General features: G+C 36.7%; 1 protein-coding gene across 2 annotated transcripts in view; it reads left to right on the top strand.

The window, feature by feature from the left end:
• The window catches only part of UBE2E2 (ubiquitin conjugating enzyme E2 E2), a 304,899-nt gene extending 281,828 nt beyond the window's left edge, over window positions 1-23,071 (top strand). For both annotated transcript variants that reach the window (XM_081283521.1, XM_081283522.1), the window contains exon 6: window positions 22,231-23,071. In XM_081283521.1, the coding sequence (XP_081139647.1) occupies window positions 22,231-22,328 (98 nt within the window). In that variant the 3' untranslated portion in view covers window positions 22,329-23,071. The remainder of the gene's footprint in view (window positions 1-22,230) is intronic.
• The last annotated feature ends 1,892 nt before the right edge of the window (window positions 23,072-24,963 follow it).

Here is a 24,963-nt window from a genome sequence, read left to right as displayed (position 1 = left end):
ACCTAGGAGGAGGACTCTTGGTCAGTCTCAGGGTCATCAGTAAACTCAGGAGAAGAGAACTATCCTAGAAGTCACAAAATGTTGTCCTCCTCAAATCACCATCCAGCTGGGCATGGTGGCACCCGCCTATAATCCCAGCAGCTTGGGAGGCTGAGGCAAGAGGATTGCAAGACGCTAAACAACTCAGTGAGACCCTGTCTCTAAATAAAATACAAAATAGGACTGGGAATGTGGCTCAGCGGTCAAGTGCCCCTAATTTCAATCCCTGGTACCAAAAACAAAAAACAAAAAACAAAAAAAAAAGAACATCCAGCAACTATTTGAATGTGGCTAATTTCACTGAACTACATGCTTAATTAAAAATTGTTAAAAGGGTAAATTTTGCATTATGTATATGTGTGTGTATATGTATATGTACCCACACGTATAATCGTGATAAAAATCACCATCCACTTTCTAGAAGCAACTCCCCAGGGACACCAACAGCTTTCCCTAAAGGTTAACCTGTTGAGTAATAGGTTGATCCAAGGTGGGAAAGAATGAAATGAATCCAGCAACATTAACACCCTGGTGGCAATAGGGGAAGTAGTGTCTGTTGACTTTTCCCCTTTTTGCCAGATTGGGCAATATAATGCTAATGAATATAGTAATAACAACAAAGATAATGATGTCCATCTGTAGCCTACCATATGCTGTCCTCGGTGCTTCTCATTAGTTTTTTGTTGTTGTTTTGTTTTGTTTTGTTTTGTTTTGTTTTAGTTAGTTACACATGACAGTACAATAATCTTGACATGTCATACATATAAATCAGATGGGGTATAATTTCTCATTTTTCTGAGTGTACAGGTTGCAGAATCACATTGGTCATACAGTCACGTATATACATACAGCAATAATAATGTCTATTTTATTCTGCTGTCCTTCCATTCCCCCCTTCCCCTTCCTTCCCCTCCCATCACTTCTCTACCCAATCTAATGTGACACACTTCTTCTATTTTTTTCTTTTCCCTCACATCATCATACATGTATTCTGTATAACGATGAGGGTCTCCTTCCATCTTCCATGCATGTCCCCTTCTCCCTCCCTTTCCCTCCCACCTCTCTTCCCTATTTAGTGATAATCTTCTTCTCATGCTCTTCCTCCCTACCCCATTTTGAGTCACCCACCTTACATCAGAGAACACATTCAGCCTTTGTTTTTCAGGGATTGGCTAACATCACTTAGCATAATCTGCTCTGTGCCATCCATTTCCCTGCAAATGTCGTGATCTTGTTATTTTTTTAGTGCTGAGTAATATTCCATTGTGTATAAATGCCACTTTTTTTTTATCCATTGAAGGTCATCTAGGTTGGTTCCAAAGTCTAGCTATTGTGAATTGTGCTGCTATAAACATTGATGTGGCTGTGTCCCTGTAGTATGCTGTTTTTAGGTCTTTTGGGCGTAGTCCGAGAAGAGGAATAGCTGGGTCAAATGGTGGTTCCACAGACACTTCTCAGAGGAGGACATACAAACAATCAACAAGTACATGAAAAAAATGCTCACCATCTCTAGCAGTCAGAGAAATGCAAATCAAAACCACCCTAAGATTCTATCTCACTCCAGTAAGATTGGCAGCCACTATGAAGTCAAACAACAACAAGTGCTGGCAAGGATGTGGGGAAAAGGGTACACTTGTACATTGCTGGTGGGACTGCAAATTGGTGCGGCCAATTTGGAAAGCAGTATGGAGATTCCTTGGAAAGCTGGGAATGGAACCACCATTTGACCCAGCTATTCCCCTTCTTGGACTATTCCCTAAAGACCTTAAAAGAGCATACTATAGTGATACTGCTACAACGATGTTCATAGCAGCACAATTCACAATAGCTAGACTGTGGAACCAACCTAGATGCCCTTCAATAGATGAATGGATTAAAAAACGTGGCATTTATACACAATGGAGTATTACTCAGCACTAAAAAATGACAAAATCATGGCATTTGCAGGGAAATGGATGGCATTAGAGCAGATTATGCTAAGTGAAGCTAGCCAATCCCTAAAAAACAAATGCCATATGTCTTCTTTGATATAAGGAGAGCAACTAAGAACAGAGCAGGGAGGAAGAGCATGAGAAAAAGATTAACATTAAACAGGGACGAGAGGTGGGAGGGAAAGGGAGATAGAAGGGAAATTGCATGGAAATGGAAGGAGACCCTCATTGTTATACAAAATTACATATAAGAGGAAGTGAGGGGAAAGGGGAAAAAACAAGGGAGAGAAATGAATTACAGTAGATGGGGTAGAGAGAAAAGATGGGAGGGGAGGGGAGGGGGATAGTAGAGGATAGGAAAGGCAGAAGAATACAACAGACACTAGTATGGCAGTATGTAAAAACGTGGATGTGTAACCGATGTGATTCTGCAATCTGTATACGGGGTAAAAATGGGGGTTCATAACCCACTTGAATCAAATGTGTGAAATATGATATGTCAAGAGCTATGTAATGTTTCGAACAACTAATAATAAAAATAAAAAAGTTCTGAAAGATAAGTTGGAGTTCACTGAATAGGAAGACCTTTTCTTCCTCCTAAATTTTTGTTTCTTGAACTTATAGAGCACAAAGGAAAGCATATGAGAAAAAAAAACTTACATCTCTATTTATATATTTGCATTCAATATGAGTATAATGAATATATTTGTTCATTTAATTAAAGTAAAAAAATGGTGGTTCCATTCCCAGTTTTCCAAGGAATCTCTGCTTCTCATTAGTTTTAATTCAGTCTTCTTAACTACCTCTCTGAAATAGAAATGTTATCTGAAATTGGCAGATGAGAGAAAGTTTTAGAGAATTAAATGACTTGTCTAGATTAGGGTCGTAGCTAGTATCTACATTCAAAGAGTTTGACTTCAGAGCTTGAGCTCTTGGCATTGGTTAATACCACCCCAACCATGGTTTCTGTATGTGAAACTGTTGAGAAACAGCTTCTACATACCAGTACCACGTTGATGCCTTAAGCTTAATCTCTTGGTTGTTGAACAGCATTTACCAAACTGTTTCAGGGCCAGGAGAGGAGAAAAGAGGTAACTGTTTGTTTGTTTGTTTGTTTGTTTTTAGTTAAATTTAAAAACTTATGTCCAAAGTTTCTGCTCATAAGGAAATTAAAGCACAAAAATTTAATAGTAAATGAAATATCACTTAAAACCAGAAGTCAGGGCCAGAACTTGTGCTGGCCATGAAGACCAACATGACCAGTGATTGAAGCCTGTCTACCTGAGAACACCTCTGCCAGAGTGCTTTACAGTTTTAATCCACTTAACACCCACAGATTGCTATGGCTAGGATACAAGATTTTCCTTTTTAGGGAACCCTGAATGCTTTTATCAACATTTTTATGGTATATATATCCCTTCAGGTGGGTCTGAGACTCTCACAGGATTTCTTCAGGGAGTGAAGGCATTAGGTGGGGACATGGGATAACAGTAATTAAGCTCTTTCTGGATTATCAGCCTCCTTTGCAAGGGTGGGTTCCTAATAGCCAAACACATTAGCCATAAGAATCGAATTTCTTTAATATACTCAATCACTTTTCCTTCTCCCAGTGCAAAAGTATATTATCTCCTCACATATGCCCTCCCCTCCATGAGGACCCAAGCAACCTATACAAAAGGAGCATGAAGAGAAAGAGGAAAGCACTATGTGGTCAAGATTTCAGAAGCTGGGTTTAAGGTATATTACCCTTATACATGAAAGTTCTTCTAAACTGATGTATTCATCACACAAGTCTACTGTATCTCACACTCGCATGCATGTTATACACTCACAGTCTTCTCCAGGAACAATTTTTAATTTTGGACTTAAGATTAGGCACCTTGGAGTAAGATAAAGGAAATTGCCTTTGTAGTTCTGAATACCTCAGAACCTTTTATACAGAAGCTAGGAGTGATATGTAAATGTTTTCTGCATTTGTTCTGTGGAGGATTGGGGGTTTTATTCCATTAGAATATCTCCCAGTATGGACATCTGTCCAAGGTTCCAATATCTCTTCCAAGATATCTCTGTTTATAGAGTATCTTGCTTTTGGCATTGTAACTACACCCTCGTCTGAGGAAAAGCAGTCTTTTCAAATTGTTCTTCATCTACCCCAGTCTTTTAACAGCATCCCATTTACAGACTTTCACCTCATAGAGACTAATCAGATTTCTGAATGTAAAATAACTTCCCTGTTCACTTGTAGTCATTTAAAAATGAACTAATAGATAGCCATCACAATTATTATTCATTACTCATTTCTCAGGCATTCAATTCAACAGATATTTATTTTTAGTACCAAAAGTTGAAAAGGCACTTCCTATTGGGTATTCTAAGAGGCTGCTATGGCTACTGCTACTGTAGAATTTACTCCTCCAGCTACTTACTATCTAACAGAGGGCAGGTGGTAAATAAGGGAAGTGCCAAAATAGCCTTATTGAAGCTTGGAGAGGATAGGGGCAACTGGGAGAGGATTATCCTAGAGTAAAGGATAAAGAAATGTAGAGATGTGTGAAAAAGATGCTGCACTCAGAATGCCTTGCCTCTTGGGACAGAATGAGGAGATGTAAAGCATGGCTCAGGGAGAGCAGTTCTAAAGATGTGCTTTGACTCCATTTTCCCCCCATGGATGCAAGTACATTTGAAATGCTTTTCATCCTACCATTCAAAGGGAAAATGACTTATGGCTATGGTCATAAGTCATCATGTGAAATATTGACCTCTAAGTTGACTAAAATTTCAAAATTCTGTTTTTAGCCAGTCTTAAAACCACCAGCACATTAATAGCAAAATTAATTTTGAAAAAATATTATCTTCCATATAAAATGTTTGAATGTAAAGGGAAAGTCTTATCTTTAAATTTTAGTAAATATTTTGTTTTGAGCCCTAGTCCACTTGATTGTATTTGAGTTTTATAGATAAAAGTTGAAGATAATTTTAAAGAGAAAATTGGGGGAAATGTTCTCTATCAATTATAAGGTTAGCCAAGGCCTACTCAAAGATAACAAAATTAATAAATTACTTAGTGTATGCCCATTGTTACAAAGCCCAAAATGTTTACATTTTCTTCCTAAAGAATGATAAAAACATTTGGTTATACTCTTTATAAAACAAAATGCTATATTAAGAATAACTGGTTTTTATAATAAATCTTATTTGTAGCCTTTTTTAAAAAAGATAATTTCAAAAAAGCAGGCTTGTGGGGGCAGTTTCCATTATTTCAGACTTAGTATCTCTTGAATAAGTTTGTACTTCAGTCAGTATTCTGGTCCCAAAACCACAGGGCCTTAATTTTGGTCAGTGATATTTAACTTACAATTTATGTAAATAAACTAACTTAGATCTTAAAGTAGATCATATATTAACCACCTAAAATTGGACATTTGTTTCTGAAGGAAATGGTTTGGTTCTCTAAATGCCTCTTTTCCACTTACATTCATTTTTAAATCATTGACAATAGTTCTTTGGATATTTTTTGTTTGTTTTTGTTTTTGTTGTTTGTTTGTTTTAAGACATAAGGAGGCTTTTCCAAAAGAAAATGGAATAAAACAGTGGCTACCAGGGTTGGGTTGGGAGGTCAGAAATGAGGTTCTGTCAAAGGGTACAGAGTTGTAGCAACAAATTAAAAGATCTAATGTTTACCGTGAGAACTATAGCTAATAATAGTGTATTGTACTTAGGATTTTGGATAAGTGACTAAACTATAGCTACTCCTGGGGGGAGATAAGTAACTATGTGAGATGATGGATATGTTCATTTGTTTTACTGTAGTGGCCCTTATACTATATATCTCATATGGCTTAACCATGTGTATTTCAAGAATCTAGCATTTCTTTATACCATCAATACTTATATTTTAAATTAGCTTATCAAAATCCTACACAATTTTAAAAATACATGCTAAGATTCTGTGATTCAGAAATGATGGGCACAAAATTGGCATTTTCTGTAGAATTATTTCTTTCTTTACCCACAAGAAAGATAATTCATACATTTGATGAGATTCATCATCCCAGTCTTTCACTCAATTTTCCAAATAGAAGGAGCATGGTTGATAGATCTATAATTTTTTCCAGTGGTAATGTCTCTTTTCTTTATTAATGGAGTCGTGCTGTCATTGTATTTCTCTACCTTGTCCGAAAACCAGGCTTAACTAGCCTTCCTTGGAGTTTATGGGGATCTGACAAATTCCATTAGAAAATCAATCCAGCTTTTTGACTGTCTTGACATCAACACATTAGGTCAGCCTGTGTCTAAGAAAAGCGTGTCAAAAGGGCTGTCTTACTGCATTTCTCATTGTTACTCTCTAGGGTGATATCCATTGAAGGTCATATTATAGATCTTTTTATCCAAAATCCAATGGCATGTTGACAATAGTAGCTGGGCAAGGGTTGGTCTTGCCTAATGAGACATGTCCTCCAAAACCACTAAGAGCTTGATGCCCTAACAAAACCTGGTTGCCTAAATATTTCACCATAACTTCAAACTGATCTCAAACTTACCATGTCTGATTTTTGCGTTCATTCTCAAAAGTGCATTGCTTTCTATCTTTTATTCTATAAATACAGGGTAAAAGCTCAGATAACTGCAAATATGCCAGCAGTATTTTACTTTATTATTGCTCCTCTGCCTCTTAATTTATACACCTAAGGCAAACACATGCACAAGCATATCTTAGTTATATAATACAGTTCACTTCACAGACTTATGTTAAAAACAGGTCTGGTAAATTAAAAGTTGTCCTGAAATCAAACCATCTCCAAGAAAAGGACTTTCAAGATACCAGCTTATCTGAAGATTTTTGCTAAAATAGATTCTCCTCATGGTTAATTTTGCAGAATTTAGCACCCATCATCTGGATATTGTCTGTCCAGGATGAGCATATAAATGTGGCTGTTTCAACACTACTCTGTACTAAAATCCATTCATCTGAACATTTTTTTTAACTAGCTCATGTGCTAAAACCAAATTTTATATACATCTTTATTTCCATGATAAGTGATTATCATCATCTACTAAGAAGTTGTAATGAGGTCAGTCAAATAAGTCACAGAAAAACTAATGTCTCAACACAAGGGTAATGTGACAATTTGCTCTAGTTGAACTAGGTAGGGTTGAACATATTGTGATTCTATGGACCATAGTTATGACAGATTAAAAATGCCCAGCTGGGGCTGGGGATGTGGCTCAAGCGGTAGCGCGCTCGCCTGCCATGCGTGCGGCCCGGGTTGGATCCTCAGCACCACATACAAACAAAGATGTTGTGTCCGCCAAAAACTAAAAATAGATATTTTAAAAAAATTCTCTCTATCTCTCTCTCTCACTCTCAAAAAAAAAAAATGCCCAGCTGGTGAAATTAAGCCACTGAAGTTTTATTCTTACATTATCCATAGAGAAACAATTATTCATTTGTATTTTAGTTTATAACTTTATTATAAAATGAGGTTGACTTGTTAGTACAAGCACACACCTTTTAAGAATCCAAGTGCACTCAGTTAAGTATTTAATATCACTCCCAGAGGCAAGCAATCCAAAGAGCCACTGGGCATTGAAGATATTGAACATTCCCTAGTTGTTCTGCCCCCTTATCAACCTTAATCTCATGATGTGCCCCACCACACATACAATTACCTAGGGGCCTTTCTGTATCAGAAAGACTATACTGAGACTTGAACTTAATACAAATGAGAATTAGAATTAAATTATTAAGCTAATTTTCATTTTCTATTTTAATCAAAATTTAAATACTTTCCACAAGAAACAAAAGATGTCATGTTTAACTAATACCAACAGCCCTGAACCTGTCTTCCATGAGCAGTTTTTGCCCATCCTTTTTTCTTTTTCTTTATTTCTTTTTTACAATGTACAGTGTTGGATGAAGCACACAAAAATCCGCCTGTTGCTCCAAGTAGAGTTTTAAAATGTAGTTAAAATATTGAACAAATTGACCATATAGTGGCTTGGCTTCATACACAGTAGAAGTAACTTCTGACTTAACTTAAATACTGATATTTCATTCATTATCTTAATTGGAATTATACTTGATTTATTGATGCTTTTTGTTAATTTAAATATGTAAAGTTTTGTAAGCTCGCTCAGGACTTAGTTTACAAGTAAAAAAGAGTAACCTTTGGTAATTGGGTTATGGGTGTATGCTCATTGAGAGGCTGAGCTGTCTGTATCACTCTTAATATGCACCACCCACTCTTTGTCAATCTGTTAATTTGGAGCTGGAAGTATCTCTGGATATGCTCAGCAGGCCATACTATTATTTTTAATGTTTTTCACTGTGAAGCTTTTTTAAGTTCTTTATCTGTATTGTATTCTTTTAAGAATTCAAAAATTTTAAAATTGATAATTTACTGATGTAATAAGCAAGAATCCTCACTAAAAGTATTTTATACATAAAATATTGGCAGATAGATAAAACTAAAATGGACTTTCATTCTAATTAATATTTGCAACAGTTAAACATTTTCCATAGGCTGAATTTTTTGTTTGGCTCTTCCTAGGTCTAACTAAGCCAGTATAATGTGTGAGTGCAAAAAATTCATTCTTATGACCTCTAACAAAATGGAGCAAAAACTTTACAGACCTAGAGGGTTGGTTTAACCTTGAAAAACTATGTGTATGTGTGTGTTTGTGTGTGTGTGTGTGTGTGTGTGTGTGATTCCTAAGAATAATCATTGTGTTTATGAATGAAGAATAAACAAGGAAAAAATTATTGGAAAAATAATAAAGAAAGGTCACCAGGTTACAGAGGACAGTGGCTTGTTAGGGAATTTATCAAATTTTAAATTTACAAGTGAAAATATGATTGTTCCTGCAGATGTAAATGTATTCTTATTTGGGGATAGTGGATCTATTGGTCCTTGCCTCTTTTTTTCCCCTACTTTTTTCTCTTCCAAAATGTAGCTCTAGACATACAATCACTATGCAAATCTAGTCCGAATGTTTACACTGGGAACAAATGTAGCCAATTAAAGAAAAATAGGTAGGGAATAACTATTTTAGAATTTAAATTCTAAATGGTACCTATTGCCACATTCAATTTTAACACCAAAATTCAGCCTCCAAAAAGTATTCCAAGTGAGGCATTTTATTTGGGGACCTGTGATTGTATACCATCCAAGCATTTAAAAAAAAAAAAAAAAAAAAAACAGGGACTGGGTTGTGGCTCCATGGTAGAGCAGTTGCCTAGCATGCATGGGGCACTGGGTTCAATCCCCAGCACCACATCAAGATAAAAACGAATAAAAAACAGGACCTTAGCTGGGTATAGTGGTGCACAACTTAATCCCAGAAACTCAGGAGGCTGAGGCTGAGGAAAGTTCAAGGCCAGCCTGTACAATTTATCAAGAGCCTGTCTCAAAATAAATTTTTTAAAAGTGGGGGTGGGGCTGGTGTATAACTCAGTGGTAGAGCAAAATTTAATCCCCAATATTGCAATATTTAAAAAAAAAACGTTCAGGGCCTTAGTTCTGTTTTTATGCAGAATTAGGAGTGGCCTTTGCATTTCCTATAAGAATTCTATGAAGAAGTTAGTATAGCTAAGTGATAGAACTCCTGCAAGGCCTTTGGTTCAGTGCCCACCATGCAGGTACACAGATATATGCATGTATAAACATATTTAGGGGTAGTAGGTCTATTGGTCTTTGCCTCTTTTTTTTTCCTTTTTTCTCTTCCAAAATGCAGCTCTAGACATGCAATCACTATGCAAATCTAGTCTGCATACACAAATACACATACACATAACAAGAATTCTGTTCTATCACCTTCAATAAACATAGGTGAGTTAAAGCTGCAATGAGCTTCTTTCAGCATTATCCACAGGATAAAAAGTATATAATTCCTACCTGTTAATGGTCTGCATGATCATAACCAAGAAAGCAAGTTTCTACAACCCATTTTCTTACCTTTAATGATGTGCGTTAAGGAATTAGTACAGTATAATACAAATGTTAATATGTAATTTTAGAAGTTAAAATATCAATGAAATCAAATTTCCCTGAAGACTGACTTGCACAGTTAGTAACATGAGAAGTAAAATAAAAAACAGGCTTATGAGAATGAGGAGTAAAAGGTACAATTGTGTGCCAGACATTGTGCTGAGCATAGTGGCAGAGAGGACAATGGCTTTCCAACCGTGTGATTTGAAGAATCCAGAATTCCTCCTTGTCAAAAAAACAAAAATAAACTACATATACTCTCTTGTTCACATTGTTTTGTGTGAGGGTTTTTATTTTGGTGCTAAATATAGCCTCTTTTTACAAAGTTCTCTGAAAGCATAACTTCCTGTGGGAAAGATGGCACATACTAGGTAAAAGTCACATTATATGAATCAAAGTATATGAACATCTCTATCAGGACAGGAAACAGGCTATGGGGAAGGGTAGAGGCAACTTAAATGCAACCTGACATTCCCTCCTTTACAGAATTGCAATGCAGTTGTCTGGAGAGAGGCCCAGCTTTGAATTACCACACTCTGATGAAGAGTGAGACACTTAGGAGAGTTTGGTTGATGTCCTTGTCCCAAAATAGACTTGACCTTTTTAAAAAAGTAAGATAGGTTTACAGCTAGCCTGAAAAGTATCAGGGTAAGAAAGGTCCCGAGGTTACAGAGGACAGTGGCTTGTTAGGGAATAATCAAAGACGGCAGGAAGAAGAAGGTTGGGATTTCCACCCTAGGGAAGCTAGAGAGAAGTTGGTCATTGTTGAAAAGGTTGAGAATCCAGTTTAAAATGCCCATTAGAAAAATCCTGTAATAAGCAGTTTGTCTTTTGTTTTTCCCCTCTCACATGTAGAACAAGTTGATTGTACCTAAATGGTTCAGTATAATTATAAAGAAGTGAATGTGTATGTAGGTTACTTTGATCAGTACTCTGCCATCTCTTTTTCTCCCTTCTGTGCTTTCAGAGTCCCCCTCATGAAATCAGTGATTTCCATCTTCTCCCCCAAAGATTGGCTTTCTTAGGGAAGAATAGAATAACAGTGTAGACTAAATTGTTGTCCATTGTTGTTGTTCCTGTGGGAACCACTTTCCTGTTGATATCCTGAATATGTAGGGTAGCACTTAATATTTAGTGAGCATAAAGGTTTTTGCTATGTATTTTCCTTTTTTTATAATTTTTTTTAGTTCTATATGGACAAATACCTTTATTTTATTTATCGTATGTGGTGCTGAGGATCGAACCCAGTTCCCCACACATGCAAGGCAAGTGCTCCACCACTGAGCTACAACCCCAGCCCCTGTATTTTCCTTTTTGAACAGTTATTTTCATGACTATTTTTAGACTTTTCCTTGCATTAACATGTTTGACATGTTGATGAATATAGAAAAAATAATAAAGCATCTGAGACATCGGTTGATGACAAAAATGCATCTTTATATACATAGTTGGCCTTGTTTTTAGAGATTTTATGGGGATGAGAAGATTAAAAGGGAAGTTGTGGGGCTGGGTTTGTGGCTCAGTGGTAGAGCACTTGCCTATCATATGGGAGGCACTGGGTTTGATTCACAGCACCACATATAAATAAATAAATAAAGGCCCATCAACAACTAATAAAAATATTTTTTTAAAAAGGGAAGTTGCATGACCAAATTTGTATTTTTAAAGGCTGAAGATGTATTCTAGGACCAGTGAACATTGTTTAGTAGTTTTATGGTACCTAGTGGATTAACCCTCTTGTTATCCCATTAAGCCACCCCCCATTTTTCTAGCAGAAAAATAGAAAACAAGGTTCATAATATACCATCTATAATATATTAGGATTCATTTGGACACAATTCATTATGTATAACTAGGGATACAATAAAAGTTTGAATTCTAAAAATAGACCAACCTACTTGGCTGAAGCAAGAGTAAGGGAGAAATAGTATATATGAATGGTTTGGTCTGGTTAAAACATGTTGCCCAGTAGGATAAAACAATAGTAGAGTTCAGGCAGGGTGTCACAAAGAACACTGATCACAGAATGTAAAAATCTTTATTAATTATAAGAATTGAAACCTTCAGGGATTGAAAGAAGATCACAGGGAAGTTGAAGACAAAACAGTAGGTTTGTTATCTGCTTTAGACTTGAAACAGAGATAGCTAGATATTAAACTCCAAAAAGTGAGACGGGGACTGACCAAGTCATTGACTTAGAAAGTCCCTGGTCCTATAGGTTAAAATGTCATTTAGGCCCAAGCATGGGAAGGAGAAATGATGTCTAGTTAGGAACCTACCACCACTCACAAACTAAATTCATCCTGACCATTGGACTTAATCACTCATTAATTTATTTTTTAGGTAATTTTTATTGCATGGTCTTCTATAGTGTCCCAGACACTGCTAGTTTCTTGATATAAGACTGAAAGAAGGGAGGGAGGATGAAAATAAGAAAAACAGTGGGATGAATCTGATACAACATTCCTATATACCTATATGAATACACCACAGTAAATCTCCACATCATGTACACCCACAAGAATGTGATCCTAATTAGAGTAAGGAACATACCATGAATATATAAAACATGTCAATATACTCTACTGTCATGTATATCTAAAAAGAAAAAAATTTTAAATAGATACAAGATATGAGGGCGTACGCCTGTAATTCCCAGCGTCTCAGGACACTGAGGCAGGAGGATTGCAAGTTCAAAGCCTGCCTCAGCAATTTAGCAAGGCCCTAAGCAGCTTAGTGAGACCCTATCTCAAAATTTAAAAAATAAAGTAGGGGAACTAGGGATGTAGCCCAGTGCTTAAGCATCCCTGGTTCAATCCCTGGTACCAAAACAAAAAAACAAAAAGACTGAAAGAAAGACTGCTACCCTAAAGAACAGAGGGGACTTGGCAAGCACAGTGTGGTAAGCATCCTCTTTGATAGAGCTTATGGATGGTTTGGCTTTAGCAAAAGATTCAATAATACCTTCTTGGAGGTGAGAAGAGTAGGGCCTCAGCCCAAAACAAAATCTACACCATCAGTGGACAGTCATTCCTCAAAAATGGAAGGCATGCCTGTGACTCATCAGGCTACTGTGACCACAGATTCCCAGCAGTCAGAGGCAGCCAGAATGGTCTAGTAAACTGAAACCACTGAGGCTTTTGTCCAGCTCTGGCTCTAAACCAGGTTATTTATATATCTAGGCCCAAGTCCAGATTTCCAGATGCAGCAGAGTATCTAGGGCATGGCTGCTGTATTCACACTCTCTCACAATACTTCCCATCCTTCTCTTAGCCACTGAAGAGGAGAATGAAGAGAAGAACTATAAAGGTTACTTTGGTGTATTAGAGTATTAGTTTGTCGCAGGTAGACTACATTTGATGACTGGGTTAAAAAAAAAAAAAATGTTAACATCCTCTGAGCCAGGTGTGCTCATTCCTATAATCCTAGTGATTGAGGCAGGAAGATCACAGGTTCAAGGCCAGCCTCAGCAACCTAACAAGATCCTGTCTCAAATAAAGGGGGTGGACTGGCAGGTGTAGCAGTGGTAGAGTAACCCTGGGTTCAATTCCCAGTACCATACACACACGCTCAAAATAGCATCTGGTGCTTTAGGGGGGTATATATATCAGTGGTACAGTATATGCCTTATATACATGAGGCCCTAGGTTTTATCTCCAACACCAAAAATAAAATATAAAATCTAACATTCACAGTGTTTTGGTTTGGATGTGAGGTATTCCCCAAAAGTTCATATGTGAGACAATGCAAGATTTACAAGAGAACTGATTGGGTTATAAGAGTCTTAACCCAATTAGTGATATAATCTTCTGATAAGGATTAACTAAGGGGTAGTGTGTGTCTGGAGGAGATGGGAATTGGGGCATGGCTTTGGGTATACATTTGTATCTGGAAAGTGGAGTTTCTCTTTCTGCTTCCGGATCACCCAGATGTGAGCTGCTTTTCTCTCCTGCCATGTTCAGCCTCACCTCCAGCCCTGAGAAATGGAGCTGGCCTTCTAGACTAAGACCCCTGAAGCCGTGAGCTCTCGAGTAAACTTTTCCTCCTCTATAGTTGTTCTGATCATATCCTCTAGTCACAGCCACAAAAAAGCTGACTAACACACAGATAGTAACAAGTATTAGTGAAGATGTGGAAAATTAGAACCTTTACATATCCTAGTAAGAATGTAAAATGGTATACCCAGTGTGGACAGTACTTTGGCAGCTCCTCACATGTTTAAGCATAGAGTTACCAATGACCAAGCAATTTCATAGCTACATATATATCCAAGATTAATAGAAACATTAAAGAAATTGCACAGAGATGTTCATTGTGGCATTATTCATAACAACCAGAAAGTGAGAACAGACCCTTTCAGATAAATGTGATTGTTTTAGTCAGCTTTCCATCACCATACAAAATACCTGAGATAAATCAACATAAAAAGAGAAAAGGTTTATTTTGGCTCATGGTTTCAGAAGTTTGAATCCATTGTCACTTGACTCTATTGTTCTGGGCCTGTAGCAACACAGAACATTGTGGTGGGGAGTATACAGGAGAGGAAACTTGCTTACCTTATGGCAACAAAAAGAGACAGAAAGGAGCCAGGGTCCCAATATTCCCCTTCAAGAGTACACCTCCATTACCTAACTTCCTTCCACTAGCCCCTACCTCTGAAAGGTTCTGCCACCTCCCGGTAGTGCAATGGGCTGAGGACACACAGGACATTTCAGATCCAAACTACAATAGTGATATAGTCAAACAATGGAAAATTATTTGGCAATAATAAGGAACAGAGTACCAATGGATGCCATATATGGGTGAATCTTGCAAATATTATGCTTTGTAAAAGAAGATAGTTGCACACACACAAAAAAACTATTATATATTATGATTCCATTTACAAGAAATGTCTAGAACAGGCAAATCATTGGAGACAGAAGTAGATTAATCAATATCTAGACCTGGGGTTGGAGGATTTGGGGAGGTGGGTAGTAACTGCTAATGGGTAGGGTTTCTTTTTGGGATGATGAAAATATTCACATAACTCTGAATATACAAAAAACTATTGACATGTACAGTTTAAATGGATGAATTGTATGGTATGTGAATTATATCTCAAACCTATTTCATTTAGGGCTGGTTGTGGCTCAGTGGTAGAGCGCTTGGCTAGCATGCGTGAGGCACTAGGTTTGCTCTCCGACACCACATAAAAATAAACAAATAAAATTAAGGTATTGTTTAAAAAAAATTAAAAGCCATTTCATTTAGCCACAGCTGCTTGTGTGTGTGTGTGTGTGTTACTGGGGATTAAACGTAGGGCCTTGTGCATACAAGGTAAGCACTATACCAGTTGAGCTATATCCCCAGCCCTAGTCACAGCTTTTTACTGTGATACTTGGGAAAAGTAAAGTGTGGCTCTCTGTCTCACGTCCTTTTCTATAAGGCCTTTTTTCTTTCTTTTTTTTTTTTTTTTCCAGAATTCACTAGGAATTATTGTTTAAGCCTGGAATTGCAGTTCAGCTTTCCTCAGCAGGAATGCACCATCTGTGCTATTATTACCTGAGTCTGTTCTAATAGATCACTTTATATTTCAAAACACACATTGATTAAATATACTAGAATATAGGCTTATCAGACGAGTTTTTAAGTTTTTAAAAATATTTTATGAGCTGTATACTTTAGGTTATAGCCAGTATATTTTTACTGTTTATTGAGTAGTCTCAACCAAGGGGCATTAATTTGGAGTGGTTTTAATTTTCTCCAGTCACTGCCTAAGGCCATGTTTTGTCAGATTTCACTTTTCTATCCCTTAACATTAAAAGGTCAGTCTGGTCCACTTTTAACTCCCATCTTGTACTTAATGTAAAACTAATTTCCTCTATCCACTCTACCAGGGTGGGTGGAAGATAGTCTGGTTTTCCAATACTTCTTTCCTCTCCAAGGCCTAACTGTAGAGTTGAAGACTGGGTAATGGGTAAGAACAGTGTCCCTTTGCCTGATTTCTCATGATCACCACCCTCCTTGAATTTTTGTCCAATACTAACTTGCCATCCCTGCCTTCTGGGTGATAGGATCAAAGTGCTGCTTCATAATGGATAACTTGGAGCTCATTTTCCAGTTCCCTGACTTTCAGCACCCAACCCTGATTCGGCCTCGTTGACCAACCCCTGGCCCAATAGTGTACTGGTAATGCTTGACAAACAGCTGGGGGCAAGGGTGGAATGGTAGCATGTGCATAAGTTTACATTTTACTGATGTGAATGGAAGTGTAGTATTTAATTTGCAAATAATAACAAAATGGGTTTGTTTGTTTGTTTGTTTGTTTGTGGTACTAGGGATAGAACATGCATGTCTGCCAAACATATAGATGGACTAGAAGCTTAGCTCAGTGGTAGAGCACTTGATTAGCATGTGCAAAGGCACTGGATTTGATCCCCAACACTGGGAAGAAGGGGAAAAAAGAGAGAGACAAAAATGAAACAAAGAAGTATATTGGAACTTGACTCTTCAGTCAGTGTCATGAGCAGCTTCTTTGCTGTTTGGGTACAGTAGTCCCTCTTATCCATAGTTTTGCTGTCTGCTATTTCAGTTACCTGTAATCAATCCCAGTCTGAAACTATTAAATAGAATATTTCAGAAATAAATATTTCACAAGTCTTAAATTACATGCTATTCTGAGTAAAATGATGAAATATTATGAATCCTTCTTTTCCAGCATATTCACAGTACATACACTACCAACCCCTAGTCATTTAGGTCTTCACTGTTGTCAATATTGCTGTACTTGTATTCAGGTAACCCTTATTTTACTTAATAGTGGCTTAAAAATAGTGATGCAGAGGAAATACCAGGACATAAAACATCGAAAGTCGGATTGCTTTAACTCCGGTACTACATGGCAGTGCTGCAGGGCATATAGGAACAAACATAGTAGATACAGGATTCAGTATTATCCAATTTCAGGCATCCACTGGGAATCTTGGAATATGTCCCCCACAGATAAGAGGTATCTGTCATAATAGTTTCCAAATACTGGAAGAATATGTCCTCCAATTTTTGTGATGTTCAAAATGTAAGAACTCTTAATATGGTATACTTTTAGCTTTAGTCTGCATTATGAGCATTTTATTCATCACTTTCTTAAGTCTAGACAATCAAAACAATAAACCAAGTTCTTTTTTGTGGCATTTGCCAATTTCAAGCTACCAATGACCCTATTACCTGCATAATTGGGTCAAGATGCTCAGTAGCATGCCGTTTATCCTACCATATAGATAGAGTGGGCATAAAAGAAGAGCATAGATGACGCTAACAATAAAAGGCAGTAAATGATTAAGCAATAAGTTTAAATTTTATCTTATTTTTAACATTTAATTGTAAGTTATTATATAAATTTAATTTTTAATAATGGCTGTGTTTAAATTCCTAAAAATTTAAAAATTACCTGGCAAGTAGTTTCAAGAATGCCACTCTGCCTCTCACACAGCATTCTCCTAAGAGTCTTTTTGTACCAGAGTCACTTAGTGGGCTGGCTTCTTGATGGAAACACTGACGAGAGGAAGGAAAAGTACAGACTGCTTTCGTGCTACTGCCTCGCTCCTTGGCTAACAAGGGGCAGATCTGCAGCATAAGATAACACTCAAAAGTCTCCTTCTTGCAGGCACTCCTAGTCTTTACTAATGATTTACTTGGTACCCTTCTCTTGTTGCTAATGGTTTACTTGGTACCCTTCTCTTGTAGATGCACATAAAATGTCTTTTTAGGACATTTAATGTCTCTGTTTGGATTAGACCTATAGTGGTGTGATTTCCCACATTTCAACGAAATTCCAACTTTGTCCTAATCACTTGATCTTCAACTAGTAAACCAGAGAAATCCCAATTTTCCTAAATCATGTGATAACATTCTTTAGATGAGAGTCTAAAGAATGAAATAGAAATAGCTTTAACTGTTCCACAAATCATATTAGGGTTATAAAAAAATTGTGTGTGTGAAGAAAATGAATGGGTATGGTAAGGACCTATCCTGCCAGATGGAAAAACCTACAATAAAGCTATAGTGATAAAAACAGGAGTGAATAAAACAAAAAACAAATTAACCTGGGACTGTAGTTGTAGCCCAGTTGTAGAGCTCTTGCCTACCATGCATGAGGCCTTATAATAGAATCAGGTCCAAACATGTATAAGAACCTTATGTATGATGTTAGCATTTCAAGAGAAGGTTGCTATAAATATAGGAGAATGTAAGTATGGGAGAATATTTCTAAAACACTGAGAGTGGATGGAGAGGAACTTTATAAGAATGACATCAAACCAGAAAATATTAAGGAAAGATTTGACTGATTCCACCACATAAAATTTTTAAATTTATATATGGCAAGAAACATCATGAACTAGGTTAAAGGACACATGATACACATGGAGAAAATATTTTCTCCACAAATAACAGATGAGCAGTATCAGCCTTAGAGGTACACAGAATTTATTTTGGCTGAATACTGAACAACCTGTGTTAAAAATCAATGACAGCCTAAGGCAAAGCTATAAATGTTCCCATTCCAAAATGAACTTCTGAGATACAAGAATAAATATGGAGTTTTATTTTCAAGAATGTAATATTATATAAGTTTATTATTAAAACTTAAATACCTTTTTTAAGTTTGTCATTACAATGTAGCAGTGTAATTTTTCAGCACTGCCAGCTGCTACATGGCTCTCTGCACAGTTCCAATACTTAAATAGTTGCTTGTTTTCAGCTGATGAAAAGCATGAATTTGGGGGTCTGTGCTTGTCAGTATGGGTTACTGTTAGTAGAGATTTTGCTCTCAGATCAACAAGCTTTCCTTTTTCTCCAACTGGGACAAAAAGGTCAGGACTTCTCAACTCCTAGACTGAAAGATTTGGTGATGTTGATGATACAGTGTTGTTGAAGCAGTTCCACGAACTGAAGCTGTGTGCAAAGCTTAAAGAAAATGCTTCTTGAATACTTAAGAAGCAGGCAAAAGTTTTTCTTTGGGGGCTGGGGCTGTAGCTCAGTGGCAGAGTGGTTGCCTAGCATATGTGAGGCACTGGTTCTATCCTCAGCACTACATAAAAAATAAATAAACAAAGATATTCTGTGTCCCTCTACAACTATAAAAAAAAATGTTTTAAAAGCTTTTCTTTTGTGTTGTTTTGTTTTGATACAGGGACTTGCCGTGTTTCTCGGGCTAGTCTTGAACCCCAGCATTTAAGCAATCCTCCTGCCTCAGCCTCCCAAGTGCTGGGATGCATGCTATAATACCTGGCTCAGACATAAGATTTTTCCCCTAATATTTTTATCTGATATTTTCACATTATTTTACTGCTTCACACAATCATTAGATGTGCCAGCAACCTTTGGTTTTTACCAAATGTTTTTTTTGTCAGTATCAGTATCTGTAGCAGACACTATTAAGACCTGTTATGTTCCAACAACCTTTTAACACATGGAAGCTGTTCTTCCTTCTCACTTTGAAGACTTGTATGAATAGCCATGTAGACAGATCCAAATCTTTCCCTGGGTATTATATAGTTTGTCTTTGGCCCTAAGAGATTTTTAGTCCCAAATTACATTTAGCTAGATTACCAATATTTAAAAACTAGTATTCAGCTACTAAAATAAGTCCAAGTGATGATTGTATAGGCTTGTTAAATACGATGGTAGCCAATATGATCGTTGATCTTTGCAAGCTCAGTAAAGTCCTTTCTTTATTTTATTTGTTTTTAAATTTAGGGTACTGAGGATTGAATGCTTAAAGCTTGCTTGGCAAGGGCTCTGCCACTGAGCTACACCCCCGGCCCTTTTTACTTTTTATTTTGAGACAGGGTCTCATCAAGTTGCTGAAGCTGGCCTTAAACTCATGATCCTTCTACCTCTCAACCTCTCAAATAGCTGGGATTACAGGTCTGCAACACCCCATTCTAACTTTCTTTTATTCATCAAGCTATTTTAACATTAAGAGCTATTTGGTTAATGATTTTTAAAATTCTTTCATTTTTTATTTTTGTTTTGTTCCTTCATTTGTATTTTAAACACAAACTTTTCATAAATTTACAGATGCAGTATAATAATGTTCCTTACAGCATTGTTTATGATGCTAAAGTTAAAAAGAACCCAATGTCTGTAAACAGAAAATTGGTCATTAGGAGAATATTGAAAATGATGATGAAGAAAAGAACTTATCCATGATAAAGTGACTTCTGGAAAAGATTATAAATGCAGACCATAAATTAATCCCTGTTTTATCATCATGTGTAGGGAGAAATACATCAAAATATTAGCATTAGTTTTTTCTAAGATAATTTACAGATGCTCATTACTTACACCATGTTGTCTGAGGTGATTCTTTAAATTATTATTATTTATTCTTTCATAGTTAGCATGTATAATTTTACAAGTGGAAATAATCATTTTAAAGCAAAATTCAAAAAAGGTAAAAAGAACTCTGAAAAAAATAAAGGTTAATTATATAAATATGCAAAAAAATTGTATAGTCTATGTTATATTACCAGTTCTAACTATTTTTGAGATTTCTCCTTCTGCCTACTAAAATACTGTTAACACTTTATGCAACACCTTTTCCTACCCCACAGCTTTCTTATCCTTCATTTGTCTCCCTCTGCCTCCTTTAGGGTGAAATGACAGGCCTGTCTTCCTCCCTGTTCCCAGTATGTATTCACTCCATGAAGGTGCAATTTTAGGTAGAGCATTAATGTCACTAGTCATTCTTCTGATGTTAAGCTTCAGTCAAGAAGTACAGATGGGTTGTCAGTGTGTTTTACTAATGTAGGATCTATTTAATGAAACACATCTTGAATGATATAAGCTAAGGATGCCCAAGTTTAACCCTCAGCTTTACACTCTAGACTGCCAAGAATTGGGTCAAGATGATTTTTTTTCAAAGGTAGAGAAATGTGTTGTACAACTCACTTTGGCCCTATGGTCATACTTAGTCTCAGCTGAAAGACCCATGTTTTCTTTGAAGTAGCTTGGCAAATTCCCAAGTTTTTAGTGTCTACCCTCAGTATTGCTGGTTTAAGTCTTATTGAATCAGAAAAAAAAAAAATCTTACTGAATTATAATTGGCTTGGTTTCAGTGGTAGTTTCAATTTCAGCATTTGGGAGAGTGAAGGAAAGACGCACAAGAGTCTAAGAAGCAAAAGTTCTAAATAAACCCTTATACTGGGTAGTCCTAATTTTTGTGATCTAAGTGAATGCAGGAACCTGGCTCCTCTCTGGAATAATTACAACATGCTTGGCACAATTCCAAGAAAACTAGGCAAGACTTGTCAGGCAGGCCCTCTGAGGCTTTGTTATCTGCGTTAGCAGATCATTTAAAAGGTGTTGTCTATAATATTGAGAAAGCGTAAGCACCAGTCTCTGTTAGGCAACAATCTCCAAATCTTCCATATTCTCTACTTTTTTTTTCCATAAATAACATTAGCTTTTGCTTTGTTATTTTCTCTTCTCATCCATCTGTTCTAATAAACCCAAGCTTTCAACACCAAATGTAGGGGAAAGAATGAAATCAGAGAATTGGAAGAAACTGGATGGATCTTGGGATCTCCAGAAACCTAAATTTCCTTTTTGTTTTTGTTTTTCTTTCATTAAACATTGATGATAAAGAGTCATTTCCTCCCACGTACTATGTAGGTGAGAGTATGGACTCTGGCTAATTGATGGAGTTGATGTGTTCAAATGTTAGGACATGAGTGTTAGCTAATAATATCTATTAACATTTTTGTAACATGAGCTATGTGGATTTTGATTGGAGAAAGAAGATTATCTCTCCCCTATTTGATTGCTGCTGGACTATGTTCAGCTGACCATCTGAAGGTTCCCTCCAAGCAGGGGAATGAGGGACATGAGAGCCACCACTTCCTTAACTCAAGGTAAAAGAGTTGCCCATGCCTTCCAAACCTCTGCCCAAGAGATCTCAAAGACCCTGTAATCCCCACCCCACATCCCGCATGCTTTTCTTAGTGAAATAATCTACTTAAAGACCAGAAAAGCAGGATGAGAAGTGTGTGGTGGAGATAGGGAAATAAAATAAGACTTACTAAGAAATACATCAGAAAAGATATCAGTAAAACACCTAGATGACTCTTCAGACAGTTTGTGTGAAATTTGGTCTGTGTCCAGGTCACTGGCTCTGCTGCAGTGACTTTTTCCTTGAACAAGGGCCAGCTTCCTGGACACCCCTTCCCTGACTTGGAAGAGAAAGAGGTGCTGGTATTAACTGACTCCTGACCCTGCTTCTCTTGCAGCCGACCCTCTGGTGGGCAGCATTGCCACACAGTACATGACCAACAGAGCAGAGCACGACCGGATGGCCAGACAGTGGACCAAGCGGTACGCCACATAGGGACCTGCTGCCCGCCACCCTGCCGGACCTGTGCAAGCACATTCACCAAGTGCATCAATAGCCCTGCCACCCCTCCGGACCTCGGTTCTTATTTTCCAGTTTTTATTAAATTTTGAACTGTTTTGTGATAGTATGTCTCCCTTTTTTCTCCCTCCTCTCCTTTCTTTCTCTCCCTCCCTCCCTCTCTTTCTCTCTCATTTTATTACCTTTTTGATTTCTGTTAACTTGAAAGATTTGGGATTATTTTTCCCCACATCAGTGTGGATGGGAACTTTTATTTTCAGTGCAAACAACGTTGGATCTATAATCGTAAGAGCTTTCTTATAAAGCTTTGTAATACTGTGTGGTTTTGTTTTTTGTTGTTTGTTTTACTTTGGATTTTTTTTCCTTTTATTTGTTCTTCGGAAAAACACAAATTCAGAATTCTATCTCGTTTCTACTTAAATGTAGTGCTTAGGGTTAATTTTTTGTACTGAAGTCTTTATTGGTGGGTGCATGCTACTGGGAACAAGTTTTTGTACAAAAGCTTCAATCAGAATCACTGTGCATTACTGAGACCCTGTTTATCACTAGCCTTCTGTTCACCACACAGAAGACTGTTGGATTGAACAAAATAATATGTATTTTGATTTACTTAAAGTGCTTGTAAATTTCTTAGGGACCTGCCACTTTTGACTGTGGATCAGTTGATGTACACTTGTATTATTAAAGCACTCAATAAATCACTGTGGCTGATAAATGCATTTGTGTTAACCCAGCATTTGCTTTGTGTCCTGATGACCTTCATAGCCCTACGTGCGGGAAGGCTTGTCCTGTCTAATTCAATTACAGTTTCAAGTGTATTTTTCATCTAAGACCTCTAAAATTGCTTTGTAGTTAAGTCACATAGTATGTGGAATTTCTCCAGCTGTCAGTAGCCTGATGATTTTATGGTTGTTTCAGTGGATCGCTATCATTGTGTTGTTGGCCATACTTCCATCCTGTTAACAACGTTCTTTACTCAGCAGTTAAAATATGTGACTCCAAAAATAGCCATCAAGTGAAGGTGCAGTCTGAGCTTATCATTGCACTCAACCACTTTCGAGTTTGTCTCCTTTTTCTTCTTGAAATTTTTGTAGTGATTGCTGTCTGGCATTGTTTTGTTTTGTTTTTTTAATTCCAAAGTTTTGGTGAAAGAAGCAAACTTACCTGTATCTGTCATGGTCACACATTCTGTGACAGGGATATGTCTGTCTAACTTGACTTTCTGGCTATTTTAGTGTGTGGCTTCAGGAGGCAGAGGAAACGAGTGGATGAGTTTTAAAAACTGACTTGCTGATTGATGTTCAGGACTCTTTAAGTTATTCACATACTGGAAACTTCTCTTCCCACTTAGCACAGTTACAGACTCACCGAACAGTTTTTTCTTAGTTAAGTAACCATGAACATCTTTACTGCTAATAGTAGGATTTATGAATGTAAGTCAATCACTTCTGAATATTTCAGCATTTTAAAATCTGATTTAAAAGGTGAAGTTTTATTGTCTCTAAATGTTAAAAAGAAACCCCAAATATAAATATATTTAAATATTTCTTTTAAACCAAAGTACCTAGGGTCATTTATTCTCTTTTTTAATAATGTTTTTACCATTCATTTTATTGGAAAAACTTTTGCAGCATATCAGAACTCTATGATCTCTGTTGCAATAAATACCATCTCAAATTACTTTCAACTCTCTAATCAACTCTCTAATTGTAGCAAAAGGAACCATAGATAATACATAAGTAGGCATAGATTCATTCAAATAAAACTTCAGCAAAAAACAGTAGCCACATTTGGCTCATGGGCTGTAGTTTGTTGGTTCCTGATACAGACCATTACAGAGGTTGGAGGGGACCAGACAACTATGTATTGACTCTTTCTTTAACATAAAATAAATTTAATTAATAATAACACAAGAATACAGAATAAATTTCACAAAATTGCCAAAAATGGTGTTTTTGTTTTTTGGGTTTGGTTTACTTTTGATTGATTCAACCAGATCCAGAATATTAGTACCAACCTTTGTTGTTGTTGTTGATAGACCTTTATTTTATTTATTTATATGTGGTTCTGAGGATCAAACCCAGTGCCTCACACATGCCAGGCAAGTACACTACCCCTGAGCCACAGCCCTATTAAATTCAGTTTGCCTTTCTTCTTTAAAATGTCAACTTTAGTGGACACATTTTAAATTATAAACTAAATATATTACTCTCTGCATTTCATATCTGCTTGTACTTCAAATCATGTAAAAAGTATGTTATTTCAGAGCCAGAGATTACAATTCTAGTAAGAAAATCCTAACATAAATCTGTTTGCTTTACTGTAAGCCATTTTTAGATCTTAAAACTTTTCTCCCCATCTATGTAAACTCTAAATACTTTATGACAAATATATCCTGCTCTCAAAATTTAAAAGCTAGGAAAACTCCAGAGACATCCAGCTCACAGCAGAGCCTATTAAGTCTAGGTTCCAGATAATGTGGTGATTTTACTTGAAATCTGTAATCACAGCAGACAATCAATTCTAATAAGTTTCCAAAATGCTTGTAAAATAATATTTTGGAGTAATTTGGCACTAGAAAACTAAATAGTATCCACTAACACTTAGACAT

The sequence above is a fragment of the Spermophilus citellus genome, assembly GCF_964194105.1.
Source record: "Spermophilus citellus genome assembly, chromosome: 3".
Lineage (NCBI taxonomy): Eukaryota > Metazoa > Chordata > Mammalia > Rodentia > Sciuridae > Spermophilus > Spermophilus citellus.
This window is presented reverse-complemented; position numbering and strand designations above follow the sequence as displayed.